General features: G+C 42.2%; 3 protein-coding genes across 4 annotated transcripts in view; all 3 read left to right on the top strand.

Moving 5' to 3' along the window:
* The window catches only part of LOC103552484 (zinc finger protein 850), an 82,678-nt gene that overhangs the window by 25,437 nt on the left and 38,581 nt on the right, over positions 1–18,660 (top strand). The window contains 3 exon segments of the mRNA XM_008522509.2: positions 233–539; positions 1,045–1,138; positions 1,738–1,831. Of these exon segments, the coding sequence (XP_008520731.2) occupies positions 233–539; positions 1,045–1,138; positions 1,738–1,831 (495 nt within the window).
* Positions 387–17,273, top strand: LOC139073339 (zinc finger protein 568-like). Of its 2 annotated transcripts, none has more exons than XM_070557653.1 (6): positions 387–539; positions 1,669–1,831; positions 10,438–10,672; positions 10,938–10,996; positions 13,795–13,921; positions 15,060–17,273. In XM_070557653.1, exons 3-6 carry the CDS (start codon positions 10,624–10,626, stop codon positions 15,098–15,100), a joined length of 276 nt encoding a protein of 91 aa, XP_070413754.1. In that variant the 5' UTR covers positions 387–539; positions 1,669–1,831; positions 10,438–10,623; the 3' UTR covers positions 15,101–17,273. The 2 variants fall into 2 exon arrangements, with proteins under 2 accessions (XP_070413754.1, XP_070413755.1); XM_070557654.1 differs by having other exon boundaries at positions 418–539; positions 1,738–1,831.
* Positions 15,141–17,713, top strand: LOC103552485 (zinc finger protein 239-like). The gene is made up of 2 exons (XM_008522513.2): positions 15,141–15,256; positions 16,055–17,713. The coding sequence occupies exons 1-2, from the start codon at positions 15,187–15,189 to the stop codon at positions 16,810–16,812; spliced, it is 828 nt and encodes a 275-aa protein (XP_008520735.1). The 5' UTR covers positions 15,141–15,186; the 3' UTR covers positions 16,813–17,713.

Here is an 18,660-nt window from a genome sequence, read left to right as displayed (position 1 = left end):
ATGGTGGTTGTAATGTCAGTAGTTTGAAACAGCCTAACGGTAACAAGGTAAGACGTTAATTACATAAGTGGCATGTAGAATTTACAAAATATTGTGGAAGAACACAATGTTCAATATATATTTGATTTAAAAAGTAGGTTAAGAAGACAAATATTTATGTGAAAGGATGTAAGCTGAAACATAGCTATGTCTGGATGGAGAAATTACAGGTATATTTTATTCTTGAGTGTAGACGGCGGGTGGAGGCCGGTGTTTGTTTCTGGACTGGTTTGTCCAGCCCCGCCAACGGGACGTTCCCAGGTGAAACTCCGAGCTCACCTGAGCTGGCCTCGCCACGCCCCCGCCGCGCCTTGGGGCGGGGCTTCGCGCGCGCCCCCGGCCTGCGCAGGGGCTTCTGGGAGACGTAGTCCAGCGGCCCGCGCCCCCTGGACTTTGCTGGGGGCCCCGCGGTTGGGCCGGGCTGGATCCGCGGGACAGCGGCCCGCGAGGGCCCTGTGGTGGCCTCCGTGCCCAAGACCTCCAGGCGGACGCCTGGAGAGGTGAGTTCTCCAGTCTTAGGGGATGAGGGCGGTGGTAATAGCGGGAGGTCTCCGGGTCGCGCGAAGGGGCACAGGGAAAACCGAACGTCCAGGGGTCGCGGAGTCCCGCGGGAGACGCAGGGGGCGCCTTCGTTTTATTGAGAAGGGGGCGTATGGCTGCGACTGTGTCCCCCCAGATCGGTCGGCCCCCATGCATCCCTGGGTTGGGGGGCAGCAGCCAGGGGTCCTTGGATTCAGGGGGCAGCCCAGGCCGGGCATTTTGGTTTGGGGAGCAGCTGGGACATTGCAGCCCCAGGTTGGTGGAGTGAGGATAGTGAGGCAGCTTCTAGGGTAGCGTCTGGGGCTGTATGTTCTTAAGTGTGGGGGCGGGAGACGTGTGCATTCTCAGGTTAGGGAAATGGTGGCAGGAGTTAGGAAGTGGGTGCCCCTGGGTTTGGGATGTAGTGGAGGTCATGAGTCTTGGTCTTTAGAGTTATAATGTGTACTGGCATCCCTGGGTTTGGAGGTGTGGCTTGGACTTTGAGGAGGGCGGGCCACAGTCTTCTCTGTATCCCCGCTCCTGTGAGACCACCTTCACCTCTGACTCAGAGGGCTTTTCCGTAAGTGGGTCAAGGGGTGTGTTATCAGAGGGATGACCAGATTGTCCTGGACACAAGGGACGGCTGTTCCTCCAGCCAGGTCCTCTGTGGATTGCCAAAGGACTCCCCCTACTTTGCATCTGAGAAACCCCAGAGCACAAAGAGCTCAGCAGCTTCTCTAAGCTCCCTGGTGCTGTGGAGTTAAATGACTTTCCCCTGGGGACTTGTGTCGGGGATGGCAAAGCTGGGAATGTCACACCTTGAATCACCTCCACAGGTATCTGCAGAAGAGGATTCTCCACACCCTTGGCCAGAAGGGCTCTAGAGGGCTTGTTTCCCCTTTATTGTCCCAGTGGCAGTTTTAGTCCCAGGTGTTAAAGATGGAGGTGTCCCAGCTGTGAATTTGCTATCACGGCTTGACCCCTGAGTCACAGGCCTGGCTGAATCTCTGCAAAGCCCCTCTGAGTGCAGTGGTTGTGGGATGCGCATGCCCTAAATTCTCTGTGGTTCTGCTGGTCGAGGTTGGCTCCTGACTTTTATTTTCCTTTTAGGTAAGGGTGGATCTGCAGACACCGGGTATGAGGACTTCTGGCATGTGACTCCGTCTTCTTTACCCCCAGCTCCTTATTCTGCCCTCTTGGGAATCTGCTGGCCTTGAGAGATCTGTGAAAAGAGGAGAAAATGGCTCCCGGGTTCCTGGCAGCAAGACCCACAGTGAGTGGGATTTATCCTCTTTCATGCAGGAATCCCTGTCCCCAGTTAGGTGACGTGTTTGTTCACTGCCTTGCAGAGCCCTCGAAGGATCTAAGGCAAATGTGAATCATGGCACAGCTTTGGGAAACCCCAGGGGAAAGCCCACTCTCCTTCCTCAGTTCCCCGCCGCTACCACCTCTGCTACCACATCAGAGCCCTTGGCACGCCTTCGCCTTTGCTTTCCATTGATTTAGTCCGCAGTGGTTTAGCCTCTCTTGCACATGCCCTAGTCTGTGCTCTGTACATTGGGAAGTGCTGTCTTTTCTTGAGGGCTTGTAGGTCTTGTGAGATTTGTTTTGTTTTTTCCTTACTGCAATGGATTTTAAAATTTAAATAGTATCAAGTTTACAGAAGAATTTAAAGAATAATACAAAGAACTCCCATATGCCCTTCACTTGCATTCATCAATTGCCAACTTTTTGCCTCAGTTACTTTATCATTCCATCTCTGTGTGTATAGTTACCATTTTATGCATCATTTGAGGATAAGTTGCAGACATCATGTCTATTACTGCTAATTACTTCAGCATGCATCTCCTAAAAACAAGAACAGTCCCTTAAATAACTGTAGTATAATTTAGAAAATTTAACATTGATACAATACTATTGTCTAATCTCCAACTCATAATCAAAATTTGCCAGGGCCAGCCCCGTGGCGTAGTGGTTAAGTTTGCACAGTCCACTTCGGCGGCCCAGGGTTTCACTGGTTTGGATCCTGGGTGCAGACCTAGCACCACTCATCAAGCCATGCTGAGGCGGCGTCCCACACAGCACAACCAGAAGGACCTACAACTAGAATATACAACTATGTACTGGAGGGCTTTGGGGAGAAGAAGAAAAAAAAACAGATTGGCAACAGATGTTAGCTCAGGGTCAATCTTTAAAAAGAAAAAATAATTGCCAATTGTCCTAATAAATTATTTATGGCTTTTTTCCCCTTTATTTCCTCTATTTAGTCTTCTTTAATCTGGAACACTTTCTTAGTGTTTCTCTGTCTTTATTGATCTTGACATTTTTGAAGAGTGCTGGCCAGTTATTTTGTAGAATGTTCCTCAGTTTGGATTTGTCTGAGGGTTCCTCATGATTAGATTCACGTTATACACTTTTGGTAGGAATAACACAGAAGGTATTCCTCAATGTGTCGTTTCAGATGGCACATAATACTAATTTGTTTCATTACTGATGATACTAACTTTAATCACTTAGTTAACATAGGGCGTGCCAGGTCTCTCCACTGTGAAGTTCCTGCTTGGGGGTTGAAGAGGAAGGGAGCAGATCTCTTAAGCCAGCTGCCACTGTCATGTGGACAGCATATTAAAGTGCGGGCAGAGAGGGAGTAGAATCTAGCATAGGAGGCAGCCATAGTGCTCCAAGTAAGAGTTGATGGTGTTCTGGACCAGAATAGCAGTGGAGATGGAATGAAATGAAAATGTTCGAGAGCTATTAGGAAGTAAAATCAATGAGATTAGGTGATTAACTTAAGGAAGTGTCAATACCTAGACTTCTGGGTTTTGCAACTAGATGAATGGTGGTATGATTTTCTGAGATAGGAAATAGAGAGGGCACCAGATTTTGGCAAGTATGTGTGAAAATGGGGAATCAGGAAGTGTGTCCATCAGGATCCCAGAAGGAAGCAGATAACATGCACAAGGGATGACTGAGGAGACCTTAATTAAGGGACTGTTTAAAAGGGTTTCAGAGACCATTGTGGGATGGTTTCATTGTCCCTGAATCAGCAACAGAATGGAGCCCTTACCACCACAGGCTGAAAGGGCCAGGAAGGAGCGCGGTTCTTGGAACCTGGTTTCTTCTTTGACCATTTGGTTATTTAGAAGTACATTGCTTAATTTCCACGTATTTGTGAGTTTCCTAAATTTTTTTCCGGTTACTGATTTCTAATGTCTTCCATTGTGTTCAAAGAACATAAACTTTGTACTATTTCTATAATTTTAAATGTATTGAGATTTGTTTTATGGCCTAGCTTGTGGTTCATCCTGGAGAATGTTCCATTGTGATTGAAAGTTCCAATATACTTGAAAAGAATATATTCTGTTGTTGGATGGAGTGTTCTATACTTGTCTGTTACGTCTAGTTGGTTTATAGTTTCGTTCAAGTCTTCTATGCCCTTGTTGATCTTCTATTTAGTTCTATCTATTATTGAAAGTGAGATATCAAAGTCTCCAAATATTATTATTGAATTATCTATTTCTTCCTTCATTTCTGTCAGTTTTTGTTTCATGTATTTTAGTGCCCTGTTACTAGATGCATATATATTTATAATTGTATATATTCCTGACGTATTGAGCATTTTACCATTATAAAATGTCCCTCTGTCTCTAGTAACAATTTGTGTTTAAAGTGTATTTTGTGTGATCTTAGTATAGCCACTCTAGCTTGCTGTGATTGCCGTTTGCATGCTTTTCCATCTATTCCTTCTTTTTACCTATAATCAGCTTGTATCTTTGAATCTGAAGTGTGTCTCCTGCAGACAGCAAGTAGTTGGATTGTGTTTGTTTTTGTAATCTAGTTGGACAATCGGCCTTTAGATCGGATATTTTAGTCCATGCACATTTAATGTTATTATTGATGTAGTTGGATTTACATCTGTCATTTTACTTATGTTTCTCTATGTCTTGTGTCTTTTAGTTCCTCTATTCTTCTTTCAGTTTTGTTTTGCATTAAGTGGATATTTTCTAAGGTAGCATTTTAATTTCTTTGGTTATTCATTCACTGTATTATTTGAGTTATTCTTTTGTTGTTGCTCTGAAGCTTACCATACACATCTTAATTTATCCAAATCAGCTTTCAATTTATACTAGCTTAATCCTAGTGATGTATAGAAACCTTACACCTTAATAGATCCTATTTCCTCTTCTCCCTTCTTGTCCTATTATCGTTATGCATGTTATATCTCTTAATGTTACAAACCCATCTGTAATAATTTACTGTCTGTAAGAATTTACTTTTCCATCTGTAAGAATTTCTTAAGTCTGATACAGCTTTGCTCCTACTCACCTTCTCGGTGGTGTTATTGGCATAAAATGTATCCATGTTACATTTCTGTATGTTATAGGGCCAAGAATTCATTATATGCATATTATTTAACATGATTCCTTTTTAAATTAGCTAAGACAGGAAAGGAGAAAAATATGCTCTTAAACTCTTTTTTTTATAATTCCATAATTACCTTTACCAGGGCTCTTTGGTTTTCGCGTGGATTTGAAATACCATCTGAGGTCACTTGCTTTCAGCATCAAGAACTTCCCTTAGTATTTCTTGTAAGGCAGTTTGCTAGCAACAAATTCTCTCAGCTTTTGTATATCTGGAAAAGTCTTTATTTGGCCTTCAATCTTGAAGGATAACTTTGTTGGATATAAGATTCCTAGGTAACAGTTTTTTACTTTGACCACTCTGAATATTTTATCTTGCTGCTGTCTGGCCTCCATTATAACAGCCGGTCTAAAAGCTGTTAATCTTATTTTGGTTCCTATCTTCGTAATGAGTTGTTTTCTTTTGCTGCTTCCAAGATTTTCTCCTTGTCTTTGACCTTCATCATTTTTACTATGATGTGTCTGTCTGTGGGTCTCTTTCCATTTAGCCTACTTAGAGCTAATTGAGCTTTCTGGATGTGGAAGTTAGTGTTTTTTGATAAATTTGGGGAGTTTTCAGCCATTATTTCTTCTAATATTTTTCCTGCTTCGCTAACCTCCTTCTGGTACTCCCATTACTTGTATGTTGGTGTGCATAATGGTGTCCCACAATTCTTTGAGGCTGTCTTCATTTGTCTTCATTCTTTGTTCTCTGTGTTCTTTGGTTTGCATAATCTCTATAATCTATCTTCAAGATGGCTTATTCTTTCTTCTGCCAGTTCTTATCTACTGGTGAGCCCCTCTGCTGAATTTTTTATTTCAGTGATTGTACTTTTTGACTCCAGAATTTTCACTTGTTTTTTTAAATTTATGTCTCTTTATTGTTATTCTCTGTTTGGTGTGACGTTGTCATCATACGTTACTTTACTTCTTTTTTTGTTATTATAAAAAACACGTAACACAATCCAGCAATCACGCTCCTTGGTATTTACCCAAAGGAGTTGAAAATGTATGTCCAGACAAAAACTTGCACACACACGTGTTTTGGGCAGCTTTATTCATAATTAGCAAAATTAGGAAGCAACCAAGATGTCCTTCAGTAGGTAAATGGATAAGTAAACTGTGATACATCCAGACAGTGGAATATTATTTAGCACTAAAAAGAAATGAGCTATGGAGCCATGAAAAGACATGAAGGAACCTTAAATACATATTACTAAATGACAGCCAATCTGAAAAGCTACATACTGTATCATTCCAACTATATGACATTCTGGAAAAGACAAAACAATGGAGACAGTAAAAAGATCTGTGGTTGCCAGGGGTTTGCAGGGGACGGAGGGGTGAATAGGCAGAGGATTTTTAGAGCGGTGAAAATACCCTGTGGTACTATGATAGTGGATACATGTCATCATAAAGTTGTCCACATCCATAGACTGTACAACACCAAGAGTGAACCCTAAGATAAACTATGGGTTTTGGGTGATAATGATGTGTCACTCACTATAGGTTCACCAATGGTAGCAAATGTACCACACTGGTGAGGGATGTTGATAAAGGAGGAGGCTATCCATGTGTAGGGGCAGGGGGTAAATGGGAAAGCTCTGTACCTTCCCTTCAGTTTTGCCATGAAGCTAAAATTGCTCTAAAAAATAGCCTTTTTTTTTTTTTTGAAGTTTAACAGAGGTTGTCTCCAGGGAGAGAGACGGGAAGAGGTAGACTTGTCATTATATGTACTTTTACACAAATAAACATGCATGCATGATACCTTTTCAAAAATAAAAATTCTTGGAAAGGAAAAGTTCTTTGAACCAACAGGAGTTTAGGAAAGAGAAAGTTTATTTATTTTATTCTGTTACTTTAATATGTAAATAATTTATATTGTCTATAGTATTGTTCATTCTGAAAGAAACTTTACAACCCCTGTGATGGAATACAAAGAAATAGCTTTCAGGTTCAAAAGGCTGTCACTAAAAGTAATTCTATAGGGGCTTTCCCCGTGGTGGAGTAGTTAAGTTTGCGTGCCCTGCTTCGGCAGCCCAGGGTTTGGCTGGTTCAGATCCTGGGTGCAGACATGGCACTGCTCATCAAGCCATGCTGAGGCAGCATCCCACATGCCACAACTAGAAGGACCCACAACTAATAATATACAACTATGTACTGGGAGGCTTTGGGGAGAAAAAGGAAAAATTAAATCTTTAAAAGTAATTCTACAATCAACAGAATCCACTTTTTTGGTTAGCTGGGTTGATATGGGACAGCATATTCTTCTTCTGTCTGGATATCTTCACTTGAGTATCTTACAGATTTTGAAATCCAACACATTCAAAATAGAAACACTTATTTTTCACCTTTAACACACACTCCTTTCTGTTTACCATCTCAGTACAGAGGCGCCCAAGCCAGAAACTTGGGCATTTATCATTTCTTCCTCTTTCTGACCCTCACATCTAAATCCTATTGATTCTGCCTCTGTAATGCCCAACAAATTTATCCCCTTTCCCCATCTTAGTTGCCAGCACCTTTGGGCCTTTGCTAACTTTATTTCAGGAGCGTCTATTTGGTCTCCCTGCCTCCCTTCTTTCCTCCACAAAGAAGTGATTGTTTAGACAGCAGATTTACAAAACTGAAAAGTCTTTTTATAGTAGCCAAAGCTGATTAGGAAATTAAATTGTGGAGAAAAGATTCTGTTCACAAAAGCAACAAAAATATCAAACACATTGCCTTGAAGCTAAGAAAAAACATGCAAGATCTTTAAGAAGGCAACAAATTCCCTGAGGGACAAGAACATTACTCGTTGTTCTTAGATTTTAAGAGGTGATTTAAAGTTCTAGACGTATTTGGAACAATGTGAAATGCTTTTAAGGATATTATGCAAGAAATAAATGTTCCAGAACTTGCTGGGAAATACATGCATATAACACACACACAAACTGTTATCAGTATCCAGACTATCCCGTCTGTAAAATACACGGACATTCAGTAAGCTGTTACATTCACCCCTCTCTGTGTTGTGGTTTTAGATCTAAATTTCTTTTTTTACTGAGTTAGAAGTACAAAGGAACAGTAGAAAAATTATGGCAGCCTTTAAGGTAGCAAGAGTAATACAATCAGGTTTATAAATCAAGAAATGGTAGACTGTCAGGGATCTTGGGTATCTTTCAGTGAATTTACTTTTTTGTTTATTTATTTTTTTGTGAGGAAGATTAGCCCTGAGCTAACATCTGTGCCCATCATCCTCTACCGTGCATGTGGGACACCTCCACAGCATGGCCTGATGAGTGGTGCGCAGGTCCACACCCGGGATCTGAACCCACGAACCCCAGGCCGCCAAAGTGGAATGTGCAGAACTTTAAGCCCTCGGCCGTGGGGCCGGCCGGGAGTATTTACTTTTAAAGGCTTTATGACCTTTATTATAAATGTTAATGAACAAAGTAATTAGAGAACTTTTGGAAAATCTAGAAAAAAGAAACTCATAATTCCACCGGGTTTAATAAAAGAATGGGAAGTAGAAAGTAAAAGGCCCCACATTTCCCCAAAGGTAATCATTGTAAAGGACTTGATGTCTCTTTCCAGACATCTTTTTGCATTTGCTTCTAAACTTACATGGAGGTGTGCACATAATTTTTAAAAATGAAAATATTAATAATCTGCAGTTTGCATTTTTTCTCCAAACATCGTAACATGAACCTCTTTCTAAGGTAATCTATAATGTTATCTTCTCTTTGAAGAAATTTCAAAAACTGTATTATTGCATAACTTTGCTAACTAGAGTTTCTTAGAATCAGTATAACTTCTTAAATTTTTGCAAAGATTTTTTTTTTCTGAAGAAGATTTGCTCTAAGCTAACATCTGTTGCCCATCTTCCTCTTTTTCTTTTCCTCCCCTAAACCCCAGTACATAGTTGTATATTCTAGTTGTAAGTCCTTCTAGTTCCTCTACAGCCACCGCCACAGCACAGCTGCTAGTGGGCAAGTGTTTGGTTCTATGCCTGGGAACCAAACCCAGGCTGCTGAAGCAGAGCGCCCTGAACTTTAACCACTAGGCCGTCAGGCCTGGCTCAAGAAAGATTTTTCGAGTGAGATGTAAATTGTATACAATAAATTGTACAAATCTTAAGGCGCATCTTGATGGATTTTTACATACACGTACACACCAATGAAACCACTACCCAAATAAATGCATAGAATATTTCTGTCACAGAGTTCCCTTTGTGCCCCCTCCCCATCAGTTTCCCCTGTAGGCAACCACTGTTTCTGATTAGTCTTGTCTATTCTAGAATTTTGTATAAATACAAATTGTATTCCCTTCACTCAACATAATATCTGTGAGATTCATCTAGCTGTCACCTTAATGTTTAGTTCTTTCATTTCTTATTCTATAGTCTTTACTCATTTAAAAACAAAGTAGCATAACATTTTGCTTGTTAAACACACTGCTTGTTAAAAATAGAAGAATACAATTGGGTATAAAGTTGAACATGAAATTAGCCTGTGCCAATTTCCCATCTAATGCATTGACCATCGTTTACATCTGTGTAAAATTGTCATACTTGAAAAAACTTACCAAGTGCATCTTAACAGAGTTTGGCTGCTTTCCTGTGAAGTTATATTACAGTTGTCTGTCTTTGTCAGTATGTACGGAGCTGCCTTCTTCTTCAGCAGGTACTACGTGTCGTGTGGTCAGGGTGGATGTACTTTCAGAGGATTACAAATGCTGCCACAGTAAATACCTCTGCACTCATATCTTCATGCGCTTGGGCAAGTTTTTTATGTAGAATTGGAATTGTGGGGCCAAAGGTGTTCTGTATATTAAAAAACATTTTTTAGGGAACTGAATTTTTTTTATTGAGAATTAGCTGACACATGATAAACTGCACATATAAAGTGTTCGATTTGCTATATTTTGACGTTTGTACACTCATGAAACCATCATCTCAATCAAGGTCATGAATGCACCTGTCGCCCCAAAAGTTTCCTTGTTCACATTGTAGTCCCTGCTTCCTGACCTCCCTGCCCCTCAGTTTGATGGGTATGTCAGATTACTCCCCCCAAGAAGGCTGTGCCCATTTATGTTCTCACAGCACATGGGAATAATTGTTTTCCCATGGTCTCACTAGTGATAAGGTTTTCAGATTTTAAAACATTTACTGATTAATAGTAAAAAAGATAAACTCAAGAATTTGACAGGTTCACTTTTTGAGATTGTGAATTTATATCCCAAAGTGGGAGGTTTCGAGGAAAGCCTCATGGAGGAGGCTCATTGCTGCCTTGTGACTTGATCAACCTGTGAAGCTACAGACCAAGGGAGGTCAGGTCTGGGTGCCCTGAGGAAGTAGGGCCATGCCTTGCACACGGTAGGTGCTTAATAAATGTTCGTTGCCTTAACAGTGCTTTAGTCTAGTTAACTGTGCTCTCGCTTAGACTGAGAGGTCCAGGAGCCAGCCTGATGTCTGGGACGTCTCCTCTCCTGCCTACAGGAAAGCAGCTGCCTGAGCAGGAAGGCAGCAGGGGATCCTCGCCACACAAGAATTCCATCTTGGGCGGAGACGACACCTCCAGAAACTCCCTCTGGATGTTCCAGGTGGGGTGTGGAGAGGCTGAAGAGAGATCCCCCAGCACAGCCCTGGGGCTGAGGGGATTCCCCTCCTAATAGGGAGGGCAAGATGTGCAAACGTGTGGAAGTTAGAGAGACGGCGAAGGCTGAGGAGAAAGGTGAGAGTTAAGGCATCACCAGGCGCATAGTGGGTATTCGGTAAATTTTTGGAAGGAGGGAAGAAGAAAGAGTCTGGGTTCGAGGGCCACCTATAAAAGTAGAAAGAAAGGAAAAGACATCCAGGGAAGGGCATGTCAGGTAATGATAAACAAGACCAATGTCACCAGCTGAACACAATGTGCCCCCTTCTCCCATCTCGATGACTAAGACGCTGGTCTGCTTCAGTGAGCCAGGTTCGGTTCTCTCTGCTTCTTTCTTCCCCAGCACTGCCTTGTGAGGGCTCTGCCCTCCCTCAGGAAGAGGAGAAAATGCCCGAAGTACAGGTAAGTTGCAGTCCACCTTCTCTCTCTGGAAATATCACCCCCATAGCTCATTTTAGGGGCTGGGGAAGGAGAGCAATGTAACACACATTGCATGCTGGCCCTGGGCTAGACATGTGTTACTCCATTTTCTCTATTTAATCCTCAGAACGGCTGTCTGAGTATTGCTGGTAGGAGTGCAAAATGGTATAATATACTTTGGAAAACAATTTCAGAGTTTCTTATGAAATTAAATACATACTTACATTGACCCAGAAACCCCATTGTTGGTATTTACCCAGGAGAAATGAAAACATATGTCCACACAAAAATCTGTATGTGACTATTCATAGCAGCTTTATTCATAATCATTCCAAACTGAAAACAACCCAAATGTCTATCGGCTGGTAAATGGATAAACAAAATGTGTTAATCCATATAATTAAGAACTACTCGGTAATAAAAATGAAGGAACAAACTACTGATACCTATAACAACATGAATGAATTTCAGAAGCATTACACTGAGAAAAATAAGCCAGAGACAAAAGAGTGTTTGCTATATAATTTCACGTATATGAAATTCTAGAACAGGTTAAATTAAGCTATAGTGACAGCAGATCAGTGGTTGTTGGAAGAGGGGCAGGGATCAACTGGGAACAGCATAAGAGAACTTTCCGAGGTGATGGAAGCGATCTATATCATGACTGGTGTGTGAGTGACACAGGCGTATCCTTTTGTCAAAACTCATTAACTGAAATACTGAAGATTTATGTAATTCACTATGTGTAAATTGTACCTAAATTAGAAAAAATTTGTACACAGAAACAACATGAAAAACAACTTCCTTCTCAAAAAAAAAAATCTATATGGTGTTGGGGACATGCTTATTTTAGAGAAGAGGAAAGAGGATCAGAGAAGGTAATTTTTTTTTGTCCAGCATAATCTGTTTGGCCTCTTAGACTTTGCACAAAAGCGCCGTCTAGGATGCCTTGCCATCCTGCTCGCCCCCACCAGCTCCCATCACCCCCACGCTGTGAGTCACCAGCTCTCTGGAAACCCCCCTGTCTACATTCTCTATTTCACAGGCTTAACATATCTGCCAAGAGACCAGGCTGCTGGGCTGTGACGCTGTCTGTTGTCTGATGCTTGCACCATCCCTTCCTCCCCCTCATGGCTGTTCTAGGCCCTCCCCTCTCTCTTCCTGCTCTGAACAACCCCTCCCCAGGAGGGAACCCCACCTTCCCCACACTATTCTGACTTCCAGTACTGTAGATTCGTTTTGCCTGATTTTGAACTTTATTTAATGGAATCACACAGCATGTACTCTTTTGTTTCTGGCTTTTTCAATATTATGTTGTGAGATTAACCCGTGTTGTGGCATGTAGTTGTCATTTGTTCATTTTCACTTCTGTATAGCGATAGTTTCTAAAACTTTTTGCCTTTAGGATCCCTTTACACTTTTTTTTTTTTAAAGATTGGCACCTGAGCTAACAACTGTTGCTAATCTTTTTTTTTGCCTGCTTTTTCTCTCCAAATCCCCCCAGTACATAGTTGTATGTTTTAGTTGTGGGTCCTTCTAGTTGTGGCATGTGGGATGCCACCTCAGCATGGCCTGACAAGCAGTGCCATGTCTGTACCCAGGATCCAAACCAGCGAAACCCTGTGCCTCCGAAGCACAGTGTTCGAACTTAACCGCTCAGCCACCTGGCCGGTCCCCCCTTTACACTTTTAATAACAACTTTTCTTATGTGGGTTATCAATATTACCATATTAGAAGTCGAAACAAAATTTTTAAATATTTATTAATCTATTCAAAAATAAATCCATTACATGTTAATACCACATTTTATGAAAAATACTTACTTTTCCAAAACAAAAAAATTTATAGAGAAGAATGGAAATGTTTTACATTTTTGGTATTAATTAATAGCTGGCTTAATAGAAGACAGCTGGAATCTCACACCTGCTTCCACATTTTCTCTGTTCCCAGATCACACATCATGTAGCCTCTGGAAAACTCCTTGTATGCTTGTAAGAGAATGAGAGTGAATAAGCCCAATAATATCTTATAATTATTATGAAAATAATTATTAACTTTACAGACCCACCCATCAGTGTCTCAGGGAACCTCAGGGGTCCCTGGACCACACTTTGAGAACTGCTACTGAATATTGATCTTCTATGTGACTATACGACCGTTCATATAGCCTTTCTACTGTGGATGTGTGAATGGGATTTGGGGCCCGTAATAAACATTGTTAATACATAATCATCAGAGAGAGGTTCCCTAGATTGCACATTTCCTTACTGTTAATACATGTCTTGCACCTTATCACACAACTGTCCACTTCCTTTTCTTGCCAGCTGGAATTCACCACCTCCCTTTCCTCTGTTCACATTCTAACCATCCCACAAGTCTGGTACGTGGCTTTCTCCATGGCACCTGCCTTGGTGGCCCCAGCCCACCCTAGACTCCTCCTTCTTTGGACCCTTCCCTGAGTGAATTCTCAAGCTTATTCTCCTGAGTCGTAGAATGTGGTGCAGACAGCACCTCTGGAATTGTGTAGCTTTTGAAATTTGAGTCTTCTCACCAAAGAAACCTTAAGGGTCGGAGAGTTTAGAAATGTGCCTCCTGTATCTTTTCCATCTTCTTTGTAATATAACACAAACAGATGCTTGGATGCGTGCCTAAATTAGCCTAGCTCAGGACCCTGGAAACTGCCAGGACCACTTAGAGATGTCAGAATTCACTGGTGCTTGTCAGCTACATTCCTACGTGGGAATGGGTGTGTCTGAGGGTGACTCTGTTTGTTGTTTTAGGAGCTGGTGACATTCAAGGATGTGGCTGTGGACTTTACCCAGGAGGAGTGGGAGCATCTGGACCCCTCTCAGAGGCACCTGCACAGACAAGTGATGTTGGAGAACTATGGGAATCTCATCTCCTTGGGTGAGAACAGCATCTCAGTGGTTCAATTGTATGGATTAAATCCTGAGGGGATTTGCATTTGGGGGTCCGCGTATTCCAGATCCGTTATGGCAGTGGGGTCAGACTTGAGATGCATACAAGTGCCTGAGACGATGGTTAGAAATGCTGGTTCCTGTCCAAATTAAAGGAGACTAGAGAGACATGATAACTAAATGCGATGCTTTATCCTGGATCAAAATATCCAGGTGAGCCAGCCCTGATGGCCTAGCCGTTTAAGTTCAGCATGCTCTGCTTTGGCGGCCTGGCTTTGGTTCCTGGGTGCGGAACAACATCACTTGTCTGTCAGTATCCATGCTGTGGCGACGGCTCACATAGAAGAACGAGAAGGGCTTACAACTATGCACAACTATGTACTGAGGTTTTAGGGGAGAGAAAAAAGGAGGAAGATTTGCAATAGATGTTAGTGAAGGGTGAATCTTCCCCTGCAAAGAAAATAAAAAAATACGGGAAAAGAGTGCTAAAAGGGACATAATTGAGACAATTGGCATTATTTGCAAGTTCACTGTGGGTTAGATAATAATACTGTGTCAATGTGAAGGTTCCTAGCTTTGATGGCTGTACTGTGGTTATGAAGGAGGAAATATATACTGAAGAATTTAGTCCTAGAGAGCCATGGGGCCTGTGACTTTCTCTCAGATGGTCTAGAAGAGAATCCCATGTGTGCGTAGAGAGACTACTAAAGTAAATGGGTCAAATAACAACAGTTGGTGAATACGGGTTCAGGTTCTATGGGTGTTCTTGGTGTTACTCTTGCCACTTTTCTATAAAATCAAAGCTTATCCAGAAAAACCTATGTCCCTGGCTTCTATCACCAGGGCTAGTGCTTCAGTGGATTTGGGATGGAGTCTGCATTTTTGACAAGTCTCTTCAAAGCACACTTTGCACAGTGCTTCTCTGGCAGGCACAGAATCATTACTGCCTGTTCAACTCATTGAGAATTATTACTGTGTTACATTGCAAATGGGCCTCTTCACTGACATCCCCTGGAACTCCTGGAACCCTTTTTGTTTTGGGAAATATACGTATATGTATGTCTATATAAATATAGGTAAATTTAAATGTAATATTAATGCGTAATGGATTTTTTCACCTTTTCCAGGCTTCAGACGACCTTCACGAATACCAGGGGCTAAGATGTGACTTGTGGGAGGGTTCTTGTCCACATCACGGTGCCCTAATCCTTGGGTCTCTCCCCTCAAGCGGGGCATTTGCTGCCCAAGCCAGAAATGACCTTCCATTTTGAACAAGAAGATGATGTGTGGGTGGAAGAAGAAATACCAAGACGCTCCTATTCAGGTGAGAACCAGTCGGCCAGGAGTAAATGCCATCAATAACCCTATGAATCCATGATCAGTGGGTGTCAACTTTAAAAATATATATTATTTGACTTTTTAGGCTGATAATTTAATTGAAAATATTTAAACGTTTATTTGATTAGAGATAAATATCTTTTTTAATAAAAGCATTAAATGCCCAAGTTCCTCAAATGCTCTTGGTACCAGCCTTACTATCTTAGTGGTTCCTTATTAAAATTTTTGACAGATATTCACTCCACAGTTGTATGAAAGTTATGTTTTTAACTTTTTGATAATTATACTTTGGAAGCATTAACCCATTTGTAGCTCACAGAATTTGACTCAGTGTTTCTAATAGTATTTAGTTTCCTTGACTAATGAGAAGGTCCCCAGTATCTTCTCCTTCCCCTTGAAGCAAAAATGAAAGACCTAAAGCCAGGAGGACGGAGACCAGCAGCCCAGCACTCGTCCGCTCAGTGAAGTTTCTTTGTCTTGCCAGTACTTCCTGAGTGTGTCCAGGAGCCCCGTGCAGCCAAAAGCTCTGCTCACTTTCATCACCTAGTTTTCTTTGTCCCAGGAGTCAGGGATGAGAAGGATAGGATTCTCCCTTGGCGAGTGCCTCCAAGAGAAAAACCCTATAGCTGTCCCCATGGTGGCCAAGGCTTCTGACAGCTCAGAAACCTTCTAATTCACCGGCGAACCCATAGGGGAGAGAAGCCCTCTCCGTATGATGGGTGTGGAAAAGCGTTCATGGAGAGGACAGCAGACCTTAACCTTCCCGTGCTCCTCCCGGGAGAAGAGCCCTCCCAACGTACAGAGCGTTCCAGAGTCTTCACCTCGGGATCTGCCCTGAGAAGGCACAAGAAGGAGCACAGGGGAAAGAAGCCTCACACATGCGAGGAACGTGGGAAGCACTTCAGCCGCAGCTCCAACCCGCCCATCCACCGGCGAGGACACACAGGCGAGAAGCCCTTCCGCTGCTGCGACTGCGGCAAGGACTTCAGCCGCAGGGCAGCCCTGCAGATCCACCAGAGCGTCCACACAGGAAGGAAGCCGCATGCCTGTGAGGTGTGTGACCGGGGCTTCACCTCACGCTCAGCACTGGCACGGCACCAGCAGGACCATGCAGGGGACAAGGCCTATGTGTGTGACGCGTGTGGCCGGGGCTGCAGCCTCTACCTGCACCAGTGTGTCCACACTGGGGAGAGGCCGTTCCACTGTGAGGCCTGTGGCATGCGCTTCAGCTGGAGCAAGGACCTGGGCATCCACTGGAGGGTCCACACAGGAGAGCGGCCCTACAGGTGTGGGGCTTGTGGGAGGAACTTCAGGCATCACTCGGCCCTCGAGAGGCACCAGAGGGTCCACACAGGAGAGAAGCCCTATCCCTGTGCCGTGTTTGGGAAGGGGTTTAGTCAGAGAGTTCACTTGCGGACGCACCAGAAGGTGCACTGTAGGGAGAGGCTGCCCAAATTGGGCTCCATTCATGCAGGTACCTTCCAGAGCCAGGGGGAATGCCAGGGCATGGGTGCTGAGGTGCACGGCATGGCTCAGGCATAATGGTCTATGGCATTTGTGAGTGTGTATACACAAAAGAGCACAGATCACAAGGGTGCAGGTTGATGAATTGTCACAAAGTGAACACACCTGTGTCCACACTTGGATGGAGAAACAAAACATTTCCATCTCTCCCGAAAGACCTCTGCATTCGCCTGTCCATTCTCTACCCCACAAGGGAATTACTCTCCTGCCTTCTAAAGCCTTAGTTTTACGAGTTCTAGACTATCATATAAGTGGAATTACACACTATGTAATATTTCGTGTAGGACTTTGCTCAACATCTGTAAGAATCATCCATGTTGTGTGTATTCAGAAGTTCATTCATTTTGTCACTGAGTAGTATTCCTCTGTATGGATGAACCACTGTTTGTCCATTCAGCTGTAGAGGGACATTTATATTTGAGTTATTTCCAGGTTTTGGTCATTAGGAATAAAGCTGCTGTGGAACATTTGGGTACGCATCTTTGTGTGGACATATACTTTCATTTCTCTTGAGTATACTTGAGTATATACTTAGGAGTGGAATTGATGGGTATTCTAAAACTTTTTTAAAAACTTGTCACTTTTTTAAAAACTGGGCTTATTAAAGTCCTGAAATACATGGTTAATTTTCACTACATGTCAATGTACAGAAAATAATTATGCCATCTAAGAGTATTATCTTGTACATTGGATTTTTACATGTACTTGGAAAATTTCCAACAAATATAGCAATAGAACAGTGTAACAAACGTCATGTAGCTTCAACAATCAATTCATGATAAATTTTGTTTCCTCTATTCCAGCCTGCTCCCTCACACTCAATCCTGAAGTATTTAAAGCAGATCCTAGACTAGGATATTGTTTCATCTTTAAATACTTTAGTGTATATCTTCAAAGAATAAACATCTATTTAAAAATATGTTTTTCAAAGAATCACCCTTGCTTCAAAACAAATTTTTTTTTATTGAGGTAAAATTCAGGTAACATAAAATTCACCATTTTAACCACTTCGAAGTGTACAATTCAGTAGTTTTTAATACATTCACAATGTTGTGCAGCCATCAGTACTGTCTAATTCCAGAGCACTTCCATCAGGCCAGAAAGAAACCCTGTTACCATTAAATAGTCACTCCCCATATTCCCCTCCCCCAGCCTCTGGCCACCACTAATCTACTTTCCGTCTCTATAGATTTCCCTATTTGGGCATTTCATATAAATGGAATCATACAATATGTGGCCTTGCATGACTGGCTTCTTTCACTTACCATCACGTTTTCAAGGTTCATCCATGTTGTAGCGTGTACCAGTACTTCATTCCTTTTCATGGCCCAACAGTATTCCGTTGTTTTGATACACAACATTATCCATTCTTCAGTTGATGGACATTTGAGTTGTTTCCGTTTTTTGGCTTTTGTGAATAATGTCACCATGAAAATTCATGTACAAGTTTTTCATTGAGCATATGCTTATAATTCTCTTGGGTGTATCTGGAGGAGTGGAATTGGTGGGTCATGTGGTCATTCTGTTTAACTTTTTGAGGAACTGCCAAACTGTTTTCCATGCTGGTTACACCATTTTACCTTGCCACCAGCAGTGTATGAGGGTTCCAGTTTTTCCACATCCTCACCAACACTTGTCATTTCCTGTTTTTGTTTTTGTTTTTTTGATCCTAGCCATGCTAGTGGCTGTGAAGTGGTATCCTATTGTGGTTTTGATTTACATTTCCCTAATTACTAGTGATCTTGAACCTTGTTTCATGTGTTTATTGGTCATCTGTGTATCTTCTTTGGAGAAATATCTGTTCAAGTCCTTTGCCCGTTTTTATTTTATTTTATTTTTTGAGTAAGATTAGCCCTGAGCTAACAT

The sequence above is a fragment of the Equus przewalskii genome, chromosome 9 (assembly GCF_037783145.1).
Source record: "Equus przewalskii isolate Varuska chromosome 9, EquPr2, whole genome shotgun sequence".
Taxonomy (NCBI): Eukaryota; Metazoa; Chordata; class Mammalia; order Perissodactyla; family Equidae; genus Equus; species Equus przewalskii.
Note: the sequence above shows the minus strand (reverse complement) of the source record. Positions and strands in the feature narration are given on the sequence as shown.

What these genes read in the sequence shown, in the direction of transcription:
- LOC103552485 (XM_008522513.2), top strand. Translation starts at nt 15,187, where the DNA reads ATGACCTTCCATTTTGAACAAGAAGATGATGTGTGGGTGGAAGAAGAA. An exon ending in ACCAAGACGCTCCTATTCAG is followed by an intron (nt 15,257 to 16,054) that starts GTGAGAACCAGT and finishes TCCCGGGAGAAG; the next exon opens with AGCCCTCCCAACGTACAGAG.
- LOC139073339 (XM_070557653.1), top strand. Translation starts at nt 10,624, where the DNA reads ATGTGCAAACGTGTGGAAGTTAGAGAGACGGCGAAGGCTGAGGAGAAA. An exon ending in GGCGAAGGCTGAGGAGAAAG is followed by an intron (nt 10,673 to 10,937) that starts GTGAGAGTTAAG and finishes TTTCTTCCCCAG; the next exon opens with CACTGCCTTGTGAGGGCTCT. An exon ending in TGGGAATCTCATCTCCTTGG is followed by an intron (nt 13,922 to 15,059) that starts GTGAGAACAGCA and finishes CACCTTTTCCAG; the next exon opens with GCTTCAGACGACCTTCACGA.